Genomic DNA, 24164 nt, shown 5'->3' with positions numbered 1-24164 from the left:
CATCCAAACTGGTGAACTGAAGCTGAAAGACTATCTAACCTATGAAACTCCAGAGCCAGCAAGTCTTCCCTGCACGGTTACTGTGTTAAAGGATTTGCCACCTCCGTTTCCAGTCACAGCTAATCTCCCTGACATAACGTTTGAATGGCAGAATGCAGACAATCAATTTATTTTAACTTAAACAGTCACTAATCCCACAGTGAGGTGTAAGACCCAACCAGTGGATTAGCATAACCATCAGGCAGCGCTGTTATGCTGCAACTGAAATTCTACGCAAGGCGAAATGACTTCTTCGAGTGCGTGAACTCAGTTGCATGGCCATTGCTCCCCTCTCTAAGGGCAGCAGCCTTTTTACTTGTGCTGCAGAATGTCTCTAATGCTCTGGGACAACAGAAACATCACCCAAGGCAATGACTGCCTGCTCAACAGAAACACATTTGAGAAGCAACCAAAGACACAGCAAGTCCTCTCCTCACATTCTCAATGGCGTATTCCTTGCCAGCTATCTCAGCTACTTTGGTAATGCTCTCGATGTGGTCCAGCAGGTTCATGTCCAAGCAGCGACCAACTGTCAGATTGGGTTCTAGCTTGATATCGATGTTAATATCTTCCGACAGCATCTCCCAGTGCCGGTTTCTCATACCAGGATTGTGCAGCCCTTGAATTAAGGGGACATACAGTCTGAATTCTTCAATCTTGTCTCGAAACTCCATTGCCACACCCTGGCAGGCTTTCAGGGAGAAAAACAGAAGAACATCAGCAACAACAGTGTGTGAGGAAGTTGTCTTCAGGAACTTCCTAGGAGTTGTCTAAAGCCTGATGTGCTTGTAGACACGTGCTACGGGGTAGGTAAGCAGCAGGCGAGTGCACTGGAAAATGCACGTTGAAGTAATGAGGACACAAAGGCTCTCTCTACGCACCTACTAAGCAAGGATTCAAGCCCACTCCCAGGAGCAGACCTGCCTATTAGCCAAAAGTCTGTTACAGGCCAAGTCCACACTAAACAGAAGTGTGCCTTAGCCTAGAGCTCACTGGAAGACGAGAAGCCAACAAATTTAATTCCTTAATATGGGCCCAAGCACAATGAAGCCCCATCTGCCAACAGATATTTTAGAAGATCCAGTCATCTTTCCAAGATCTTCACTTCCTTAACAAGATTGGGCTGCGAGTTATCTCACACCCCAGCTCAGGCCATCCTAAATGGAAGATGGACACTATACATAGGAGCTAGAAGTAGGCTAGGATCACAGCCAGCTATGGGAATGGAAAGCATGCAGGAGAGGCCCTACCAGCCTATGGCCACACTAGAGCCAAAGATACTTCTGCTTCATAGGAAGGACAAAGTCAAGGAAAGGGCTTTGCTCTCTGGGGGCATCCTGGAAGCCCACATCTCTACAATGTTCACATCCTGCCCTTTTTCAGCTTGTGCTATTGCGAGTAAAGCAATGGACAGGCAAAGAACATGGGACTTGCTTCCTTTCCAAAATCTGGCTACAGCATGTGCCTCCTTTTAATGCACCCTATGTGGTTGCATTGCACACTCACAGCAAGGATGTGACCACCTCACACTCCCTGCTGGGTGGTATGCAAAGACAAGGCAGACTCAAGGACGAAGCATATATTTTACCAGGTGGCAGGGAATATTGCAATGAATATGAGCAGGTATTCTTAGTATTTCTGTTTACCATAATGATTCATAGTTACTCACGCATCCACTCATCACCTCCTCCATTGGGGCTGATTCATGGCATTGTTTAAGAGCGAGTTCAAGTTAAAAAGGATGAATCAAAAATCTCCCACTGCAAAATATATTTCAATCTAAGCCATCTGGCAGGAGATTTTAGAATTAGCTCTAAAGAATGACCAACGCATCTCTGAGAATCATGGAATGGGAAGTTAAGCTACAACTGAAGTCTCAATTCCAGCTTTACTAGGAGCCATGATTAAAAGACCTTCACGTGAATTACAAGGGCTGGATGCGATCGTCTAAACTTCACACACATTCAGGCAGGAAGGAAAATGGTTATTACATTCCACAGATCATTTCCAGATTTTGCAATTTCATTTTATTCATAACAAAATCAAGATCTCTTCTGGCTTTCCATTAAATTCATTGGCCAATAGAGAAAATAAGATTGGCCAAGAAAACAGCACCTGGAAGACCCAGATTCAAGTTCCTTTGCTGCCTGACTTGCAGAAGGGCTTAAACCCACACGCCTAGCCACTGGGCTATATAGTAATTCTTTATGACTAGTCTGGATTATTTTACTTTATATAAATGAGTAAATATTAACTGCAATGTAAGAGGGTGGCTTTTATTTCAGTACTGTCTTGGGAATTAGGTATAAAAGGGATTTGCATGTTGTTTCCATGCCAAACTGGTACTTCAAGCAGCAAACTAGCATCTAGATGTGAATCATCATAGTTCCAGAAAAAAAGTGGAAAATAACTTCGCTAGCATTTTCTCAGCTGGCTCTAATACACACACATCCACGTGACATCCTGACAATCCCTATTCAGAGCACTCTGTGACATTCCTCACATCAAAATGCTGATATGCACCAACCTCCTTTCCCCAGACTGCTTATCTACCTGGTGAATCCTTGAACTGCTTCACGCATCTCTGCATTGTCTTAAAAGAGTCACTGACATTCTTTTCTAGCTGCTCAGCCTCAATTTCCATGAGAGGATCATTCATCCAGCTCTCATACCACTGCATCCAGTCTGACACTGTAGTCCAGAGATCATAGTATGGCTGGAAGTCCTTAACCATCCTGGATAGCTTACTGTACTTTGGAAAGAGAGAAAAAGCAAGCATAAGCAACAAGAGTATTCTCCTCTGGATGACAGCTTGCATGTCAAAAGGCCAAAAAAGGCGCACTTCTTTTTTGAATCTCAAGCAAGCAATGAGAAAACGTGTACTTCAAGAGGATGTATCAGACTACCTTCTCCTGGGACCACAATATAGATTCCAAGGGAGAGCAACTAGCAGAGTTGGGCTTTACACATTCAGGTCAAAATGCATCCAGTGGAGCTGTGCCTGCACCATGTGCGTGGCATGGAAAGCACTCTCTCCACTTGCTTCTGCAAATGCTCTGCTGCAGAATGAGGAGATTTTGATGGGCAGTCCACACACAATCAGTGAAAGCAACACTGCACATCATATCGAAACTTGGCTCCTTACAGTGAAGGAGAAGTAACCATGGACTGAGTGGTAGGAAAGAATCACATGAACTCCACTTCTACTCTGCAGCCAGACTAGGCTGGACGTGGATGACAGTGATTCATTGGCAGCTGAACAGCTACAGGCAAAATGAGTATTTGCAACTATATAAACTGTTGCCTTAGGAGAACATGCTACGCTTCAAGCCCAGCCAGCTGCCTGCACACCACTACGCAACCACTCTCATTCACGTCTATATAACTGCAGTAATAGCCTTACAGAAATCGATGCATCTTAACTGCTGCTTCAAGACCTTCCCCATTCAATTCCTCCTCAATAACATTACTCAGATCTGACTGTGGGCACCCAAGGTCTCTCACAGAAGGGGCAATATCAGGCCCATGAACAGCCTTCCACACATGCCTGGGATCAGCTCTTCTGCAGCACAGTGGAGTGACAGAGTAGTGTGGTCACTCTACAGGACCACGGAGCAGTTAATCAGATAAACTGAAAGAGCATGAAGGATTCCTTCCTGAGGAATTGTGTCTCATTATTTGCTGTACCTACCGCCTAGAAGGCCCAACAAAGATTAGAGTCCTGTAGGTACAGGACCTGACACTTACATTAGTAACCTTCATCCCAAAGATTCTTTCCCTGTTGTTGTACAGAATTGCCAAATTCTGAAGCTCCTTCAGCTGCTTCCTGACCTCCCTTGCTTTGTTAACCAACTCAGGAGCGTGGTTAATGTCTGCCTGGATGGAAAATCCACCTACAGTCAGCTGGAAGAGAAAAAGGCAGGCATGAGGTGTGGCTCTGAAGCTGAGTGCTGCCTCTGGAGATCTCAGCTTCCTGGTGTGCTCTTTGTTACATTCAAAGGCAGGATTTTTATGCTCACAATTTCATCCCCTAATCCAATTCCAATTCTGTTTAGATCACAATGAAAGTGGTGATGAGAAGCAATAACCACTGGTCAGGTGGTTGAAAGTGCAAATGTGATGACCAGCTGCTTTTCATCTTTGTGACAATAGTTAATCCCTGAGGAGTAGGAGCAATGAGTCTGTGCCCAAATTTCTTGCTACCGAATTTATACTGTCATTAGTTACGGAATCAGTGAAGTGAAAATGAGAGCTCTACTAGGTCACTCGGTTTATTTCCAAGAATTGTTTAACAACATATGTCCAGAGCTTCTCTAATAACTTTCCTGTTTTGTTGGTTTGGTTTTGTTTTGGTTTTTTTGGTTGGTTGGTTTTTTGTTTTGTTTTGTTTTGTTTTGTTTTTAAATCCAGTGTTGGAGTATTATTGTTTCGGGAGGCTATTTCCAAGATAAACCAAGTCACTAATTACAGCCTTTCCAATACGGCATTTTTTTCTGTACTTAAGAGTTTCTGGTGAAAAATAAAATTCAAACTGTTTCAGCAGAAACCAGAGGTATCTCAGCTTCAAAACTCTGATATTATTTCAGGGTCTTTCACACAAGATGAGTTCCATGACTGAATGCTGTATTTTTTCCCCCTTGATAGCAGCGCATCATGGGAGATGCTCTGCAGGGAACTGAGTACACAACAAAGAAAAAGGAGATGCATGTGTTGCCCAAGCACCAAGAATCAGAATATTGTATCTTGATGAACACCTTCCCAGTGAAAAAACAGTATTTCTGCAAAAAGTATTGTCTTTCACACCAAAATGAAACTCTTAATCAAAAGCCCAACTTCCAATAAAAAAACGGGGGGGGGAGCTTGATAATTTTTCATCCAACAATACATTGACCTAAAAACTCATCTGACTAGAATCTCATCTGAAAGCTTCCCACCTGGCTGACCACAAAAGCTTCAAGGTCCCCTTCTCTGGACAGGTTATTGTCAGGGGCTTAATACCTGCATCTCTTCCAGTTTGTCTTGAAAGCCATTCTGATCTATGACCTGGATTTTGCGAAATTTGTCTTCATCCTCCAGGTGCTGGAGCCGAATGGACTCAGCTTGCATAGTTATTTTCAGCGGCCAGTAACTTGCAGCCCACCTGCACTCACATGATATAACAAAACAAAACAAACAAAAAAAAAAGGCGGGGAGAGACAGAGAGAGAGAGAAGCTTTTTGAGCATATGTTTGAAATGCTGAAAATAACAGAATGAGAAAGCCAACTCCCACCAAACAAGGAAGCTTTACAACAACAGAAACACATGTGGTTTCAACAAAACATTTTTTTCCAGCTTGTCTTGTTGATATGCAGTCCTTGTGACTAGGCTATTCAATTGGAGAGGGCTGGGGAGAAGTGGAGGGCCTTTTTAAAAGGAACAAATCCAGTATGTTGCTGAAAAGCTAGGAGACAGCAAAATAACAGTTGGCATTCAGAGGGAATGTCTGTCTTTGAATGTATTCACAAGGAACTGAAAAAAATGGGGTCAGAGTCTTGGCTTGTGGCTTTTCAGGGGTACTGAAAAAGCCAGCCTCCTGTTAAGCAGGGCAGTGAGGGGCCAGGGTAACCCAGATACAGTGAAGCCCTGGATAGCAAGGCTTCTGCAGAGAGCCCTGGGAGTGCAATGCAGATACAGGAAAGGCTGCACAAAGTGGCTGCTCATGCCAAGGCAGGTTTCTTGGTTCTTGCTCAGCCGTGCCCCATCCATTACTCCATTTGGACTTGTTAGCCTGTGTGCAACGCCAGATGCAAGCTTTGCAGCATTACACTCGAGGTCACATCCCTCCCAGCGCCTGGGGATGCAGCAATCTCCTACTAGTTCTGCATGTGCCAGGTCTGGTCAGTGGGCATACAGCTACATCTGTGCTAAGCTGTCCTAGAGCTGAGCTGCTTTCCTGCAGCTTCTGTGGGTTTTCTGCACTGTGCATCCCATGTTTCTAGTTTCAGGAGCGCTCTGCAGAGACTCACTCAGGTTGACACACTGGACCAAGTCCATGTCATACGAGAGGTGCTTCCAGGGCTGAGCTGACTTTAGAAGCTGTGTAGCTGTGTTCGTGAGCTGACTCTGCTACTGGGGCACAGTCAGGCCCCAATCTGAATAACATAGCCAAAGATAAAACTAAGAGGAGACTGTATGGAAAAGAAATGGAGTAACAGTACAGGGTTCATGTTCCTTCCTAGTCCGAAGAAAACCCTGGGAGCATTCCTACCTTGGAAGTGTTCATTCAGTTTCAGACACAGACTAAACTGTGCACTTTGAGACCTTGCAAATGTCTCCAAAAAAAAAAAGAGAAAAGAGCTTTGATAGGTTAAACAGGTTAATAGCTACCAGTTTGCCTTGCCCCAGGCCAGAAGGCAGCATGAACCCACACTTCTTCTCTACAAACTTCATTTCAAGAATTCAGTGCTCATATAGCCCGAGAGGCACTTAAAAGTTCTGCTGGAGGTCTTGACAGACATATAGCCCCTGAAGCACTGAGAATGGTAATTGCTGCAAAGTGTCCCACTTTGACAGTGGGAGAAATGCCTTGTGCTCACTTGTCATTGAAATCTTCTTCGGTAAGATTGTAAAGGAATTCCTCCATGACCTTGTAATCTTCCATGACTTCACGAATCAGTTCCTACACAGGGTGAGAGAAAGAGACAAAAATTAGACACCTTTAGACCATACTGATTCCAACTCTCTGGTGTATACCTCATTTTCATGAGGTGCCTTTGAAGGGCGTTAAGTCACACAAGCTTAATATGATGTAGGCTCCTTCTCTGCTGTGTGAACAGTGGGAAGAGATTTAGAACCCCTTGTTCTGCGAATGCTCATGCCATCATCACCCTCTATTCTATATGAATGAAAAGAAGTGTGACCTAGTGGATAAAGTGCTGGACAGAAATCGAGTGTTTTGGGTTATCCTCTGGGTTCTTTCCCTGACACGGACAAGTCAGCTTACAGCTTGATGCCTTTGTTCCAAATTTGTTCAGCTGGGAGAAGACCTACACTCCAAATAGCTTTGAAGTAACTCGGCACTAGAATGTCCTATTAGAAGAAATACGTTAACAGCAATATGAGCATTTGGTAGCAGAAGTATTTTCTTGAAAACAACATTCATTTTTAGAAGACAGCTATTCAGTACACAAATGCAGAATGGATCATGAAGGTAGCAAAAAGCACACATAAGTATTTTAGGCAAGATTTTTAACTGCTATTGTGTTTTGCATAGATATTTAAATTCATGATATGTGTATTTAAAAATACAAATCTTAGGAATTACAAAAATACAAAGCCAGCAATCTTATGGCATTGCATGCAAAGACATCCAGGCAAAAAAATTGGAGTTCTGTTTCTGAGACACCACACGTTGCATTGACAAATTTCCTCCTCCCTTCCCTTGGTGTCCCCTATCCATCAGGAGAGCATGCCCTACCTCCTGCACAGCCAGCTGCTCGGGGATTCCCTTCATCCACTCCCGCAGCTCAGCCAGCTCCTCGATGCTGTTTGGTTTCTCATGCATTTTGCAGCTGATGGCTTTATATGCATCACAGATCTGCAGGAGGACACAGCAGAGAAAAGACCATCAAAAAGTCATTAATGGCTAATGGGCAAACTGGAAAACCTGCCACGATCCACCCACTTCCCATTTTGAAGTGGTCTAAAGCGATGAGTACACAGTCTTGTTCCGTCTTTTTCTTTCCACAGTCTTTCTCCATCCGTCTCATTTGAGCTCAAATGGAATGAGACTGCCAAAAAAAGAGGAAGAGGAACCGCAGGTATGTAGCTGAAATGATGACAATAACAGATTTAGACAACCCTCTGGCAGATGCACTTGTCTATATTCCAGTTATCCTCAGAGCAAGCAGAAGGACCTTCCAGTTGTCTACTAGGCAGATCTTTTCAATCCACCCACACATTTTTACAAGACGGCAGGGTCTTGAAGAATTTCGTCTCAAGAGATACAGCTTTCAGGCACATAATTTATTAAGTATATTTAATACTTGATTTGGTTGAATCTGCATATCTCCCCTCTAGTCGTTTTTTTAAATAATCCCTCCGATGCAATCTTTAAAATGTCCTCATTAATATGGCCTCAGTTACTGTCTTTTGGCCATTTCGCAAACACAGTGACTTCAAAAGCAGAAGAACAAGACAAGACACTGACAGATAATCTACTGGACCAGTTAACTTACATTCTCCACCTGCAAATGGAGGTTTTTAGCCAGTATGTCCAACATGGAAGTGGCAAGTGCTTTGTATTTTTTGGACAGATTTTGCTTAACACCTTCTATGCTGACATGGAAGGGACCAATGACAATAGAACTAGGTAGAATGTTGTCCAGGTTCTCCTTTTCAGACAAGTGCATGTTTACTATACTCATCACCTCCTGGGCAGATGGACATTGCTCTTCGTAGTCTCTGTAAATAAAAATACCAACAAAAAAAGGTAACATAGACCTTAAGATTATTTGAGCATCCAGGCTGTTCGTAGGATGTCTAGACGTGTCCACCCAAAGGATCAAGACATTAAATTAATGAGTATGTTTACTGTTATTAAAACACGCATCTATTTGAATGTATACAACTTTCTGCAAGCACAGACTGAGAGGGTACCAATGCCTTCTAGACCTTACAAGTAAAGATATGCCTACATAGGAAGTGAGGACTGTTTGTATCACAGACAAGTACATGAGCGCTAGCTTTAACTGAGCATAGGAAACTATAGTAGCAAAGACATCCCATGTAAAGTCCATCTATTTCGGTGACCAGCCTGCACTGAAGGCTCTGCTTCATTGTCTTCAATGCTACGGTTACCAACGCCAAGCAGAGGAAGCCAGGCTGCCTATGCCTACCTGCACTGCAGCTACACCCACGCCGAGGTGTAGACAGGCCCCCAGTTTCAGAAGATGTATATACAAGAAGACATGGAACTGGTATGTAGCTGAGGAACATTATTGGGGAGCAAGGGAAGGGACATGCAAATCCACAACAGGTTTTAGAGCACAATAGGTGTGGAGTGGAATAAGAGCACAAAATATTTTAGCTGCAGAAAAGGAGCGGAAGAAAGAGGTGAAAGAGGTAATAAGGCAAGAGGAGACGGAGAGACAAAATGAAAGCACTGGTGTAAACAGGGCAAGGTCAGGAGGCACCTTGGGGGAGGGCAGGCACTTCAGTGTGTTCTGGGAAGAGACAGGAATTTGTCAGATGGGATTTGTAAATTGATTAAGCTGGAATAACAAAAGAGAAAAAGGGCTTCATTCCCAGTGTTTGGAGAAAACATGAGGCCTAAAAAGAAGACCATTAAAGTAACAGAGGCTAAAGGACAGCATAGGTGCAAAGAGTTTTGGCAGTGAAAACAATGAGGCTGAAACAAAAGAAAACATTACTTTCTACAGAATGTTATCAGCCTGAACAGAGGCTATTTGAAGGAGGTCAGAGTCAAGTATGCTAACTGGATTTTCAAACAGGATGAGTCATTTTTAGGGCCATTAATATCTCCAATTACACTTATAAACATGACAGGAATGTGACTGCTGTCAGAGGCAGGAAGAAATTCTCACTGCCACCACCAGTGTCCTCTAAAAGCATGGACCATTGCCCATGGCTGAAGGCTGCCTGATCTCACATCTGAGGCACATCACGCACATTTGTGGTCTCAGAACAGGTCCCGCATTCTCAAGCACATCCACACAACAGCTTCTGAAAAGGCTTGCCGTTTGGGTTAGAGGTGCCCCTGTCAGAAGCCACTTACCTTAGGAAGTACTGGATGTCGTTGTTATTTAGCTCTAAGAACTTCTCATATCTCTTGGCGTAGGCTTGGAGAGGGATCAGTGCCTTTTGAATGGCAGACCGCATAGCCTCACGTAGTTCTTCCACTTGTGGTTCGTGCAAGCCCACTGAGTCCAGCAAGGGTGTGCCTGTGATAAGTATGTTCTCCAACACATACTGGAAGAGGAAGGAGAGAGGTCTTTCAGGACTAGCAGAGCTAACCATGCCTCCTCAAGAGAAAGGTGAGACAATCACTAGTGGCGCCTTTGGGAAGTCATGCAGTCCATCCTTTTACATTGTGTCAGGAATTGTTTTATCAGTTTTCTGTTGCCTGCCCCTCCAAGGAGGAGGATCTAGGGAGACAGGTCTTTCACAGTAACGGGCAGAAGGATGCATATGCAGAAGAGATCTGGACCAGACTGACAGCACTGGAAAAGGTGCTATTTCCTTTATGAGTCTGCTTTTACCAGCTGCCATGCGCTTAGGGCACCAAGCTACTTAGGACATTTCTCCACAGAACCTGCAGCACCAAAGCAGAGATAGCAACCACATAAAATAGCTATAGGTTTGGGGAGCTTGAAGAAATCCTGTCAGAATAGAACTGCGTTAGCATAGTGCTGTGCTCAAATTAATTAAACTGGATTCCCAACTACCTACTTCTGCAACTCTCTCCCTCAGTACAAGCTCAGGGATGTCTATGCCCAGCTGCAATGCACTGAGAAGACTTGCACAGCTATATCACTGTTGATGCAGAAGAGTTCACCTTCTCCAGCTGTGGGACAGTGTGAGTCACCAGGATTCCCTTGTCAAACAGAGAAATGAGGGACTTCTCAAAGCTCTCCACAGGGGGGCTGAAGTGAACACCATTGCTGTCTAGCACAAGGTCTGTTACAAAGAGTGGATTCCTTTGAGGCCTGCAGTGGGAAGAGATAAGGAAGAACAGGGATGCTTTTTGAGACAATGGCACACAACTATATTGCTCTGGTGCTGATACTAAAATGCCTACTGGACAAGAAAGGAAAGCAGAGGAGAGGAGGACTGTCCCATGCAGATGAAGGTATGAAACACTGCATTCTGAATTTACCAGTAATGACATTGAGAACTCTTGTCTATCAAAGGCAAAGGAAGTGTCAGTCATGACATACCAGGATCCCCAAAAATCATAACCTTTTGCTGAGAATTGGAGCTGCTTTACAGAAAAATTGCAGATGGTCTTCAAACCAGGCATTCAGCATCTCCAATATACTCTTAAAATGTACCTTCCAGAAGTTATATTCAGTATCTCCCAATCTTGTATGTTACCAGCATGGCTCAGGATCAGCTGAAGTCAGTGTCAAGACTGCCACTGATTTCAAGGTAAAAGGCCTCATGTGAGTGGCAGTTTTTTTTTTTCTTTTCTTTTCTTCCTGTTTTCAATTTCTAAACCTTCCTTTTTAATACCATGAAGGACAGAAATTCTTAAATCAATACCCAAAGGAAGAAAATTCTAGGCACTGTGACAACCCGAATTTGGTATGCTTTAGAGATCCCAGGCCAGATCCTACTCCCGAGGTTTAATCCAAGAATGGAATTAAGCAGCCATGCCTCCTGGTATTCTTCTTCCTGGCCTCCAGAAAAAAGCTAGTAGTAATTATTTGCTCTCCCGAGAATGCTGGAAGTGGCTAATCTTTAGAACAGTATGTCAAAGTAGCAGACCATGGTTCTGATGGGCTGCCTCATATCACTAACAGCAACTTGAAATCTGTACTAACAGAGCAGCCAGCTCTGTCATTCTTCCAGACTCAGGCAAATGTGTCAGGTGGGACTGGGGGGAACAGCCCAGCCGAAAGCCCCTATACAGCGCAAAGCTTCCTTGCAAAAACAGTAGTTAGAAAGACAACAGCACTACACTTTTCTGCTCTTTCCACCCTTTTTTTTCTCTCTCTTCCTTACCTGTAGGGACTATTGATGAGATCACCTCCCCATTCCATGTCCTCTGAGCAATTCAGGATACCACGGCAAGCATCCAGCAAAAGCTGGGTGAAGCTGATCAGCGAGTTCTGGACCAGATAGCGCACAGAGTCCTGAAGGATGAATTTGATGCGCTTCATCAGCTTATGCAGTTTGGACATCTGGTAGACATCCCAGTGGCTCTGTTCCAGGTTGTACCAGTCTTTGTCTGCATCTCGCAGGTTGCTCTCTACTGCAGTCTTTAGAGTACTGATCCAAGTATCCTTGAGAAACACCTGAACCTAGGGCAAAGAAACAACGCAAGCTGTGTAATCCTCCAAGGGCTGATGGGAAAGGAGTATGGTGAGGTTAGCTGCTAGCTGGGACTGCTGGACCTTTCTCTGCTGTGAAAAGTAACTTCTCTCAGAGCTGTGGCAGCTAAACAGTAGCTCTCAAATTCATGCACACACACGTGCCATCTGAACCTGGCCATACATCTCCTTCACTGACAAAAGACCTACAAAAAGAAAGCCTGATATTAAAAAGCGGGAGTGCTCTATTATTTCCTTTTATACACAGTGTTTCCTTTTTGTTCTCTTTTCTATAGAGCAGTATCCCTGGAGCTGCCTGTGTCAGGGTCCCTCATAAAAAGTTGTGTAGACAGTATGATGAGCAAGTAAAGGACAAAATGTTGTCTTCTCTTGACAAGCGAGGAGAAAGAGGGGAAGAAGCCAAGGGCAGCAGCAGTCTGCAGTGTTTTAATTTATTGAAATACCACCAAGTGTCACTTTTGCTCCACGGGCAGCTGCTGTTTGTGCGTAATAAAAAAACCTCAGTCACTGAGTGGATGACAGCACTGCTTAGCTGAAACAGCATGGGACTGGGAAGGACCAGCACATGCCCTCAGCCACTGATTTACTGTGTAGCCCTGTGCAAGCTACTCTGCGCAGCCACACCCAGCATGCAATGTACTGCCCTCATTTAGAGGGCATGAAGATCTTCTGGCAAGAGTTACCACAGAGTTGCAAATTTTTGTCCTAGTCTGTCTACTGGCATTGCAAGCAGACTAATCTAATTAAGTACATAAAGAACAGTGTAGAAAAGCATTTCCCCCATGAGTGCTTCAGGAGGAATCAAACCTCTTGTGCCTTGCAGCTAGAGGGATGGGGAAATAAAACCAAAACAACTGGAAACTTTTGAGTGCAAACCAGGACGGTTATCTGCATGGAGACCAGGAGGAGGAAAGAAGGGCTGTAGCCCTATGTGGCTACTTGTTCAACACATGACTAAGAGCATGGTCAGCATTGACTGATGCTAACTAGGGGGCTATGGCTCTTTCAGCCCATTCTCCCCACATCCCCCACATTGTGTGTGTCACAAATGTGACACACACATGCAAATTCCTCCCTGTCCCACCCATAATGTCTCCTTTGAAAGCTCATCTGTTTCCAGGGAATCGATCTGCAGCTGCTGCATCTGTCTAATACACGCTGACAGCTCTGTTGGCTGCTCCATGTATTCACCCCCCACGCTTCCTCCACTCACCTGAGTGAAGGTCTGGCTCTGGATCTGTTCAAACTCCTCCAAGCAGACATGCTTGGCTAAGGTTGAGTTAAAGAGAGACATGGTGGCTGCCTTGTTGCACTCGTCTTGCACCTGTGTGAGGAGAAGGATGACTTCTGGCCTGGTCAGGAGTGAGACAAAGTTGAAATCTGCTTGTCGTTCATCAAAAGGATAGTCTGGGATCCAGATGAGCCCTGGCACCGAAAAAACCCCCATGTTATTGCCTGAAATGGCCATCCCAGCTTCTGTTTTAGAGGAAGAATACAGCTCCCTTTGGGACAGCGCTTGTGAAAAGGACTCTCCTGTGATGCACAGGCCTTATCATGTAGCAGCTTCAGCAGATGGCTGGATGAAAAGAGAGCCTCTGTTCTGCAGCAGAGACTTTCTGCAGCCTCCCATTAGGGGCTGAAGGACTGTCTTGGTGCCTGACCTTCCTGAGGCCTTGGCTCACGAAGTTTCCATGAGAAAGAACACTGGACTTGAATCTTCCCACTGAGGCTTCAAGGCACAGCTGAGTCATCTCATCTGTGAGAGGCCACTTGTGAACCACCTCAAGGTGTTCCAATCTTTGGAAGATCGAAGTGCGCAAAATATACCCCCCTGTCTTTTACTGTGGTCATTTTCCTCCGGTTTGGGACTCTAAAAGAGCCTGAGCCCTCTTTCACACCTGAGGTACACCACAGCTCAGCACAGAAAATGGAAAGTGGCCAGCCCCAGCACAGAGCAGAGCAGAAGGCAGTTAAGCTAATTACACTGCCTTGCATTTGGTGTCATTAAGGGTACACTTGCAGAGTTACTGCAGCTTAGCTGATGGGTGGTAATGTGTTATACTGAGGTAACATGAACATGCAAATATACCCTAAAAAAGAGCAGACATACTCAAAAATCTCATATAATCTCCTGCTACTGCCCCTTATGAACCGTAATCATTAACATGAACTTGAGACTTTCTACAACAAAGCATGAATCCTATCAAAGACAAGAGGTCCTATAACCATGCCAAGTTCAAACTGCTTCACTGTGTCCCGTACCTTTCTCTGGTACTTTCTGCTCCTCTTTGTCTGGCAGGGTGACATAAGAAAACGTCTGAGGTTTGGAAGTGACGACTCTGTCAAAGCTGATCCTGTTCATGGTGCGTTCATAGTCTAATCTCACTTCTTTCTCCAGGCAGCACATATGGTCTAACATCCTGTTACAAGACATGGAAACAATTATAACCCATGGTGTTTGAGCAAGAGGTATGTATGTAGCTTTACTGCAAAACCCGCCCTTCACTCACTCCCCTCCTGGATTTGCTAACCCAGAAGCTCACCTACTACTGAATGCATTAGGAGAGCTGTGCAGACAACAAAGCTGCCAGCAAAGCTACCAACTAGACATTTAATGACAGAGGCAAGTGGGGACCTGGGGCTAGGACTGCAGCCTTCTCAAGTGTCTTCTCAGATCAAAGCAAAATTTCCACTGGGGGTGTGCAGGGGGAGCATTACAGAGGGGAGGGGAAAAAAACAAGAACTGAGGAAACTAGCTGGCAGTTCTGGAAAAGTTGGACTATCTGAGCTGTCCTCCCAACTGCCACCTGCTGAACACCTCTTGAAATCAGTCTCCTCAGCCAAAAAATATGTATAAGTGCTGAAACCCTGCTCTGTTTGCCCTAGGAAATCATCATCTTTCACCTCAAGCAGGCAGAGTACTTTTCTTTATACCTATATTTCTGCTCACAAACAGAGACTAATTACTCTCCTACTCTCTAGTTTAGGCTGGCAGACCATGCAGCCCTTCACACCTTCCTGTCTCTGAGCAGGGCAATCAGTCATGGCTGATTCCCAGCGACAACACCAATGGCTCATGATTCATCAGCCCAGGGACTCTTAAAACACCTTCCTGATATGAACTGCATCTCAACGAGACACTCGATTATATCCAGGTGGAGATGTCCTGTTCTGTTTGCTTCACGCTGTGCAGATCTTTTTTTGATTTTAGCAGCTGTTAATAAATAGAAGAGTCACCAGCAGACAACAGCCAACTCTCTGGAGACAGCTGGTGGTCTGCAGATCAACTCAGCAATGACTGATCTGTTCCCTGAAAGCACAGGGAGACAGCAAGGTCAACCATGCCATTTCTGTCCAACCTTCCCGCTACTGAAGGCCACTTAACTGCAGGTGTAAGCATGGCTCAGTGGATCTGCATATGAAGTACATCTACTTCATCTTGGAACACTGACAGATCACCCATCCTGTACATGTGTCCCTGGGGCTCTTGTCCTACCCACTTCTGATGACGCTCTGGGCAAGAGGGTGGTGTGCATGTGCACAGGCTGGAAGGCAGATGAGATCCACCATCTATGAGTTGGATGCTCAAGATCTGCCTCCATTGCCACTTGTTTTGTAGCCCTATGAAGTCCTACAATGTTAATGGACTGAAGGCTGAGACTCCAGATATGTACTTGATGCTTTACCTCTTCTCTTTCCTCAGTTTGGGAGAATGCATAGCCAACAGCTTCATTCTCTGCAGGCTCTCCTCGCTGATGCTATTCAGTCCGTCTGTGGGCATGCAGTCCACATACAGGTGATACAGTAGCAGCGCCTGCATCTTCTTACGCAAGCTGTTGGCAGAAACTACCCGCTGTGCAAACACCTGGGGATCTTCGGCCAGAAACAGTAGGCAAACTCGTGGCACCCAGTACTGACGTGACAACAATGGGGCTCTTCCTGGGAAATTAAAGTAAAGCTTACAAAAGCGTACAGGGAAAACAAAACTCAGAACAGCTTGCAATGCCGACAGCAGCTTTTTGTTGGACAATATAATTGGGCTGGCTTACTGGAGATCAAAATGAGGGACCAAAGCTGAGGACAGCAAGGGACAAGGAGCATGGTATTAGCAGCATCTCCAAACCTTTCAAAAGGGGGTACTTCATCTTAATCTGTTCACATTTGCCCTCAAAATGGCATTGGCCCAGAAAGACCATAATTTAACTTTTCTTGAAGGCAGGAAAGATGGGAGACAGAAAAAAAAAAAAAAAGTATCTCCAAAGAGAAGGCCTCAAATAGGTTGTCAAATTGAGGTGTGGAGTTTTCTCCCATGGAGGTTTTTCAGAACAGGTGAAGAGATACGTGTCAAGAGTGATAACAGAGAAAGGAATTAAATTACTTCTTGATGTCCTTCCCATCTCTACCTAGGACCAGCATGGGTAATGGACTGGCTCTCAGAGCATATGCCAGGTCCCAAAAAGCCTTACTTGAAACACACCTTGTGGAGTTATTCCTCCATTGAGGATGGGTCTCCCTTCTTCATCCCGCACCAGCCCATTCTTATCTGTTTTATGGACCAAGTAGAGCTCTGTCTCCTTGTCATAATCCAGAACACCAACATCAATCCACTCATAGATTAACTTCTGGCTTTTGGGGTCCTCTGAGAGAATCAAGGATTAAAACAGGGTTAGTCCATTCTCTTGGAGGCTACAGCAAATGGACTTTCCTGATCAGTGGTGACACTACGGTCAAATCCATTTACTAGTTTGAATCTCAGTCAATCTCACATAATTTCTGCTGTGATCAACTGAATAATGAACTCACGTCTTACAGCTTAGCATTTTCAACTGTTTGCACACACCAGAGCCCTCCATTTTCCTCCTCTTACCTCTGTAGGTTCCCTGTGGACCATCCTCCCATCTCCTGCTTCAGGCACATCCACTCACTCTTTGCAGCCATAGTCTCATATTTGGGTCCCATATCCCCCTACATCCTCTCTTTCAGCCCATACCTGGGGACCCCTCTGCCTTCCAATTCCTTCACCCCTTGATCCAGGGCCCTTCACTACCCACATGGGCTCTGTGGGAATCCCATTCTCCTTTCCCATGTGAGGCCCTAGCTCTGTGTTGCCCTCCACACGAGTCCTCATTCTTGTAATTGGGACTGGTGTAAAACCCTGTGCCTTCTCCCCCAGTCTATTATTTCTCTGGGTCATTCCCAGGGCATCTAACTCTTAAATGTTCGGATCCTCTTAAATGCTGGGAAGTGCCATCCAGACAGATATATATTTATATCGCTATCAATATAGATACAGGTCAGGACAGCGTTATACTGAAGTTGAGAATGGCTGCTGTTAAGCATGGGTCTGAGCTATAGGAATTTGCAACAGTGCTGGCACTATACAGATGCCAGTGGTCTCAGCTCCCCCAGGGCCTAAGGGGTCTGACTACTTGTGTGCAGAAAAGTCCATTCAACCTGGGGAGTGATCAGGTGCAGTGTTCCCCAAGCCAGCTGCAAGCAGAACTCAGCCATCACATGCTGGCTGCCCGAGGATCCACACAGTTTACGTTTTATGCTTAAGTTTTGCAGACAGCCAAGCCTCTGGAGGTTGCCCCTGAGCTGCAGTCAGTATGCATGCCAGTTCCTATGATTTAAAGCTAGTGCAGATGTGCTGATATGAGCTGCAGCCACAACTGGACATCAGTACAGCTGTACCTAGTGATGCCTTCTCATTGGGAAGGCTCTGAGTGACAGGAAAACAACAGATGACCACATCACTTAATTTGCCCCAGATTTACTACTTGGCTGAACTTGACTTCTGATCCGGCACTTGCAGTGAAATCCAGGCAGAATATACCGTGTTCAAGCTAACTAACTTCATGATGATACCTACATATGAATAAAGTGAAATTTTGACTGTACTGACTTCCAGGCACAGAAAGGAGGGCAAAAGGCAGAGGCTACTTCTAAAAAAGCAGAGTCAGTCCAGGGCAGGACTGACAGTCATCGAGATCCCTGGTCTCTTGCTCTGTCTGCTGAGCCTGGTCAAAATGAGTTATTGCTTTTCTGCTATTCAGAGCTGCATCAGAATCTACATGCTCCGTTCTACTGAATGGGCCTGTCATTGTTAGCGTTGCCTCGCTTGAGCAGAAACTCATTCAAGCTTTACCGTGTCCCAGTACATCATCTGTAGGTAAAAGTGCTTTTCCAGGCACTGGCTTTCTATCGTGAGATCCTGGCTCCAGTCCTAGCGAGATCCACTCTTCTGGAGTTCGACAGTCATACTCGTCATTGTCAAATATCTAAAAAGCCAGGACATGAGTGAAATGAAGTCTTACTTCAGAGAGAAGAAAACACCTGACACAAAATTTCATGGGAGGAAAATTAACATGCAGTTCCTAAATGGGCTACAAAAAGAGAAAACAGTCCAGGTGCAAAAGCTCTGCTGATCTTTGATCAACAATCTTCTCCCAAACAGCAGTATCTGTACCTCTAGCCCTTTCCTAGGGAGCAGAGACACCACCTGGAGAGGTCTCGCGCAGTAATACCGCTGACTACTGCATCCAGAAGGAAACATGAGACAACACCTTTTCTTTGGACACACAAATGAAAGTGAGGAGCACCCTCAAGGACTATTAGTTCTGATGGAAGTTGTGGGCACCCTGTAGATGATGCTCAGCATCTTGTAGAGATTCTTCAGGGCCCAGAACTGCTCTGAAGCATTTCCTTGTTTTATTGCTTGTTGTATGAATGATGACTAAGTGTCCTGCAATTCTCAGAAACATCCTGTAGTATAAGCAATGAGATAGATCACAAGTGCCAAACACGCTCTCTTACCTTTAATGGGAGGTAGATGGGAAAGATAGGATCTTTCTTCTCCTCAATAGTTGGCATATTGTCAGGATCGCGGTGCCTTGGCATCAGCTGATTGGAGTCTATCCCCTTGCTAGCTAAGAGCCGAGCAATATCCAAGGTGAGATAAGTCCGTCTTCTCCTGTTTCAAATCAGAGGGGGAAACAACCACTTAATGCGCCTAGAAGGGCTCCCATGCCTGTAACTCCACTTTTTGATTGTGTACCCCTATGAGCAAAAAAGTTTCTGAGCGCACACAGCATACATGTATATTTCTTCATCTGTAGAATAGAATAGTTCAGTTGGAAGGGACCTACAATGATCATCTAGTCCAATTTATAAATTATATACATGTACTACTGTACTAATATATTATGTACATTATAGAGCATACACAAAAATAGAAATTAAAAAAGGATGAGAAAAAGATGAAATAAACACTATTTAAAAAAAATATTTTCTTCCCACACCCCAGTGAATTGCCTTGTGCACTCCCTGCGATGCACACACCCCACTTTGGAGACCACTGCCTTAGAGGACAGTATTTTCCTAAAGATTTTTGACATGTCATGTCTGGAAAGCAAAAATCAACACCCTAATCTGCTGTGTCCATTCCGTAATGATGTCTCTAGCCACTTTCTGGTTACTTACCTCTCTACCTCAATCTTCTGAGGACATTGCCCTGGAAGCCGTTGGAAGGCAATCTGCACTTTGGGCTTAAATGATTGTACCGGGAAATCTGACTTGATGAGGTTCTCAGTGGTTGGTCCAATCACCTGCTTATCCAGGACACTTCCAAAGTCCTCAGGCATCTTGAAGGTTGTGACTAAGAGACAAAGAGAAACACACGTCTGAAACCACCAGACATCACTTTGCTTTACATTCACACACACAGGAGGATTGTGCTGTCTCCTGGGTTGTCTGCAGAAGTCACTTCACTAGATTTGTGAGAGAAATCAAGCAGACATCAAATGGCAAACAGAAAGGAAGACCTTTTTTCCTGCTGCAATGTCACTATGGTTTTCCAGTATCAAAATGATGGCATAGAAGAAGCCTCCACTGAGAATTACTGTCATGCACCTTATTAGGAGGTAGGGCACTAACCTGGCTCTAAGGAGCTCTGTTCTGTTCCCAGCTTTGCTACAGACTCTCTACATGATCGTGGGCAAGTTACCGTCTCTAGTGCATGGCTTCCCTCACTCTCAGAAAGGGGTGGGATTCCCCTGCCTCCCTGGGGTGCCCTGAGACCAAGAGTCAGTCGTAGCTGGGAGGAACTCAGCCAAGATGGTGATCAAGGGCTTATGAATATTGCAGGAGAGAACAAGCCGCTCAAGTCATCTTTAGGTGCTGAAGTCCCTATTCACACCTTACTTGGGACAAAACTCTCCTCAGTTTTTGCTCAAGCGAACCTCCCACTCGCATCGGCAGTGGTGTGAGAAAAAATTGAGTTAAACAGCTAACAATCTCACGATTTGGCCAAATGTTTTCAATGGAAATTTGGACTAAGCAAAAAGCATACATTTCCAAGAACTGGCTGAAATTAAACCATGTCATTTACCCCATAAATAAACTAAACTGTTTATATTGCTAAACAAGCCACAAATAATAGAACAGCAGCAAACTGGGAATTTGAAGCTTAACCTAAATTAAGTAATTGCATGCAAGCTTTAAAAAGCACTATTCCCTAGACAGAGCTAAGCATTGAGCTAAAAATAGATTTTAGTGGAGTGAGAGCTTTTCATTTGATGAACTTTCACACTTTACCAAGGAGAAACTTAAGGTTCTGGCTCATAAGCGGGTATTTTGGATGTCAGGCTTTAGACCCATTCTTTCACCCTGCTCCGTGTGCTTCTGCTTGCGTCATGGATGCGACCCCTTGATTTCAAAACAATTGGGCAGAGCAGCCAATAATGCTGAAGCCAGACACGTTTCAGGACAATCAGGTACAGAAGGGGTCCTCTAAGAGGTCATTCCCTTGCCCTTCTTAAATGGCCCCTGACACAACCTTCGTAGCTATACATTGTCTGCTTAGGGACTAAAGGAAATAGCCACTGACCTGACTCCTCTCTCTACTCGCCTCTCTTAGGAAGGACTCCTAGCCTGGAATAAATAAGATCCTAAACATTTCCATTGTCCATACCAACATGCATGCTTACAATAATTTCAATGACCCCCTAAAATTCAGAGGGTTTACTACAGCTCCTTTAGCCTCATGCATATCTCTTGCTTGGGGTCTTTACAGAATGGCCCTGATTTATATTTGTTGTCACGGAGCACAGCTGTTCCAATTTTGTCACTTCATTGTTGCAAAATCCATGGCACCATCCATTATGGCACTTTGTGCACTATCAACTATTTATGTCAATACTTAGTGTTTCATTTGCATTTACATTTCCAGCTTGATAGCTTCTTCCCCCTTGAAGAAGCAGCAGATCATAAATAGAGATCTGTCTCCACTTGTTAGGGATGAGTCTAGCTTGTCAAGATTCACTTGAGGATGCAGTCATTTGTCCTCACTCATGAAAATAAATGTCACTTCTAAGCACAGGAAGGTGGTTACCATCTTTCTCTAAGACTAAAATCCTCTCACATGCACACTTTCTCCCCACCGCTGCCAGTCTATGATCCGTATCCCCAAGAGTGCTCTAGGGGCCAGGAGAGCACTGGCAAACCTTTTGACCATGCTCTGTTCCTATATTTGAGCATCCATGATACAACAAGCTCTCGTAAGCAGGTGGGACCAGCAGCTCTGTATACACAAAGACCCCTTGCATCTAGGGAGAACAACCCACTCTGGGGCACAGCTGGATGCAGAATGAATAAATGAGAGGACCATGATTTTGGCTATGGGTACCTAGATCCTGAATACAGCTCTCCCAGGCAGGTCCCATTTTCACAGAAAAGGGGCATTGCTGGCTCCATACGCAATGATAATGCATGCAAATGCAGTGCTCTCCTGGCATATGGCCCGTGGGACCAAACTCCCATAGGCAGCAATGCAGTCTACCCTGGTGGGATATATCCTGGAGAAAAGGGAGCATGGTTTTACCACCCAGTCAGATCACTTTGCTCCACCTCTAAATGAAATTCATTTTTCATGAGACATTCAAGCAGCTCAGCATCATTCCTGGCACTGACAGGAGAATAAAAGCAGAGCACTAACCTAGAGCCATCAGCCTAGTTCCCAGTGTGCTCACTATAAGCAACCGTAAGAGTTATGGCCCCGTTTCCTGCCACATCACATTTCCTCTCAGTATATTTACCTTTAGGGGTGTGCTGCTCGAGGTCTGCCTGTCTTAGGAAAGCGTGGTACATACGGGGGCCTTCACAAACATCCTGAAATGCAGCATGTGAGGGAAGCGTCAGAGATAACAAAGCACAGTTGTAGCACAGCGGGAGGGTGGGTTATAGAGGTCCAGAGAGAAAGTGAGACTGACTTTACCAGAGCTTTAGGGACAACTGAGACTGTGAGTAATGGTCAGAAAAGACTCAAAGAGGCACAAATACCTGGAAACTTCAGCCCAATGCACAGAGGTTTAGGACGAGAGGAAATGGCCTCAAGTTGCGCCAGGGGAGGTTTAGACTGGATATTAGGAAATTTTACTTCACTGAAAGGGTTGTCAAGCATTGGAACAGGCTGCCCAGGGAAGTGGTTGAGTCACCATCCCTGGAAGCATTTAAAAGACGTTTGGATGAGGTGCTTAGGGACACGGTGTAGTGGTGGTCTTGGTAGTGTTAGGTTTACGGTTGGACTCGATGATCTTAAAGGTCTTTTCCAACCTATACGATTCTGATTCTGTGACTCTGAGGTGCAGGGGATTTGTCAGCAGAATGCAGGCTGATGTCAGCTTAAGATGTGGACTGGGGCCTGATTAGGCAGGCAGTCATTAGGGTTTCACTTCCAAATATCATCTGCAGTCACAACCACATGCCTGCCCTGCCATGCTGGCATCCTAAACCTGAGCAACATCATGACAGTGATAGCACTGGCCACTGAGAAAGGCAGCACAACTATGATCAGGAAGAGCCTAATGGCTTCACTTTGTAAGGGTCAAGGTCTTGCACAAAGGCCTCTGACCAAAATGAAGGGCTAGGACCTGGAGTGAAAGCTGTATTTCTCCATACCAGGTGTACCATAGGTCTTTCCATTTTAGAAGGAAAGTGGTAGAAAAAGAATTGCTCTTTGCACTTACCCCTGAGATGTTGGAGGCTCCTGGAGTGAGGACATCAGCATAAAATGTCTTTTGTCTAAAGGCTGAGTATTTTTTTGACCCCTGGTTGCAGCTATCGGGAAGCAACAAACTTGTTCCTGGACTGCAGTCCCATGAAGCCTCATTGCTGGTATCGGGAGGGCTGGGACTCCTACCCAGAGAATTCATCAAATCCTTCTTTGCTTTATCCATCTTCTTAGGAAAACAATGCTGTGATGCAACCCTGGGCTTGCTAAAGTGGAAAGACATTAAGCCTGTTAAACACTGTACCTTTGGCGCTCCTCCACACCCTCCCACCACACTGGATATCATTGGCTTGCTAAGATGAGTGGGTAACAAGGTAGGTTCGATCCCCTACTTCGATACCAAGCTCCTTTGCTGCCTTCATGACCTGAGGGCCATTGGTCTCATGTGGCTGACTTGATGGCTCACTAACCCCGGGGAAAGAGAGTGCTTTATTACTTCAGATGGATTTTGGAAGGGGAAAACCAGCAGTACACACATGAAAAGCTGCTTTCCTGAAGCAGCAGGGGCTTCCCGGATCTGTGGCAGCATTCAAAAGGCTGCCAGGAGAATTTGAGTAAACTGGGACTACAAGAGAAGTGCTACTTTTGCTGTACCCAAATCCCTTAAAAACCTTGTCACACTTGACTCCAGTGGGAGTAGGCTACAGCCTAGATACCAACACAGCTACTCCCAGGTGTAAAGTCTGACTTTTTCATTTAAATAATTCAGGAGAGATGTTTAAGCATCGCCTAACGAATATTAAAATACAGCCAGAAGCTCCCCTCTCTCTCCTCCTGCAGGGGATATTTTTGCTGGTGATCTCAGCTCACAAATAGTTTCTACTCTTCCACCTTGGGAAACTCAAGTCCAGGCAAATATCACAGCTGTACGGCTTTATTTTATAAAAACCTTCGCGCACTGAGAGATACTAATTAAGAGCAGCCCTTGGACTTCTGGCATGATGATAACGCAATCCTTGATTTTAGGCTTGTCTAAACACAGAGATGACTACTGTAACTAATT

General features: G+C 44.9%; 1 protein-coding gene across 1 annotated transcript in view; it reads right to left on the bottom strand.

Annotated features, from left to right (window-relative positions):
- The window catches only part of DNAH1 (dynein axonemal heavy chain 1), a 72039-nt gene extending 48679 nt beyond the window's left edge, over positions 1 to 23360 (bottom strand). Inside the window, exons 1-19 of the mRNA XM_075513865.1 lie at positions 23118 to 23360; positions 22188 to 22260; positions 19576 to 19750; positions 18910 to 19066; positions 18242 to 18374; positions 16571 to 16732; positions 15780 to 16032; positions 14356 to 14513; positions 13307 to 13518; positions 11765 to 12063; positions 10596 to 10746; positions 9816 to 10009; positions 8257 to 8482; positions 7497 to 7616; positions 6616 to 6698; positions 5038 to 5179; positions 3787 to 3942; positions 2593 to 2791; positions 477 to 730 (exon numbers count right to left, since the gene is read on the bottom strand). Coding sequence (XP_075369980.1) covers positions 477 to 730; positions 2593 to 2791; positions 3787 to 3942; positions 5038 to 5179; positions 6616 to 6698; positions 7497 to 7616; positions 8257 to 8482; positions 9816 to 10009; positions 10596 to 10746; positions 11765 to 12063; positions 13307 to 13518; positions 14356 to 14513; positions 15780 to 16032; positions 16571 to 16732; positions 18242 to 18374; positions 18910 to 19066; positions 19576 to 19750; positions 22188 to 22260; positions 23118 to 23327 — 3357 coding nt within the window. The 5' untranslated portion in view covers positions 23328 to 23360. The remainder of the gene's footprint in view (positions 1 to 476; positions 731 to 2592; positions 2792 to 3786; positions 3943 to 5037; positions 5180 to 6615; positions 6699 to 7496; positions 7617 to 8256; positions 8483 to 9815; positions 10010 to 10595; positions 10747 to 11764; positions 12064 to 13306; positions 13519 to 14355; positions 14514 to 15779; positions 16033 to 16570; positions 16733 to 18241; positions 18375 to 18909; positions 19067 to 19575; positions 19751 to 22187; positions 22261 to 23117) is intronic.
- Positions 23361 to 24164: the final 804 nt, after the last annotated feature.

This window comes from Mycteria americana, chromosome 11 (genome assembly GCF_035582795.1).
Source record: "Mycteria americana isolate JAX WOST 10 ecotype Jacksonville Zoo and Gardens chromosome 11, USCA_MyAme_1.0, whole genome shotgun sequence".
Taxonomy (NCBI): domain Eukaryota; kingdom Metazoa; phylum Chordata; class Aves; order Ciconiiformes; family Ciconiidae; genus Mycteria; species Mycteria americana.
This window is presented reverse-complemented; position numbering and strand designations above follow the sequence as displayed.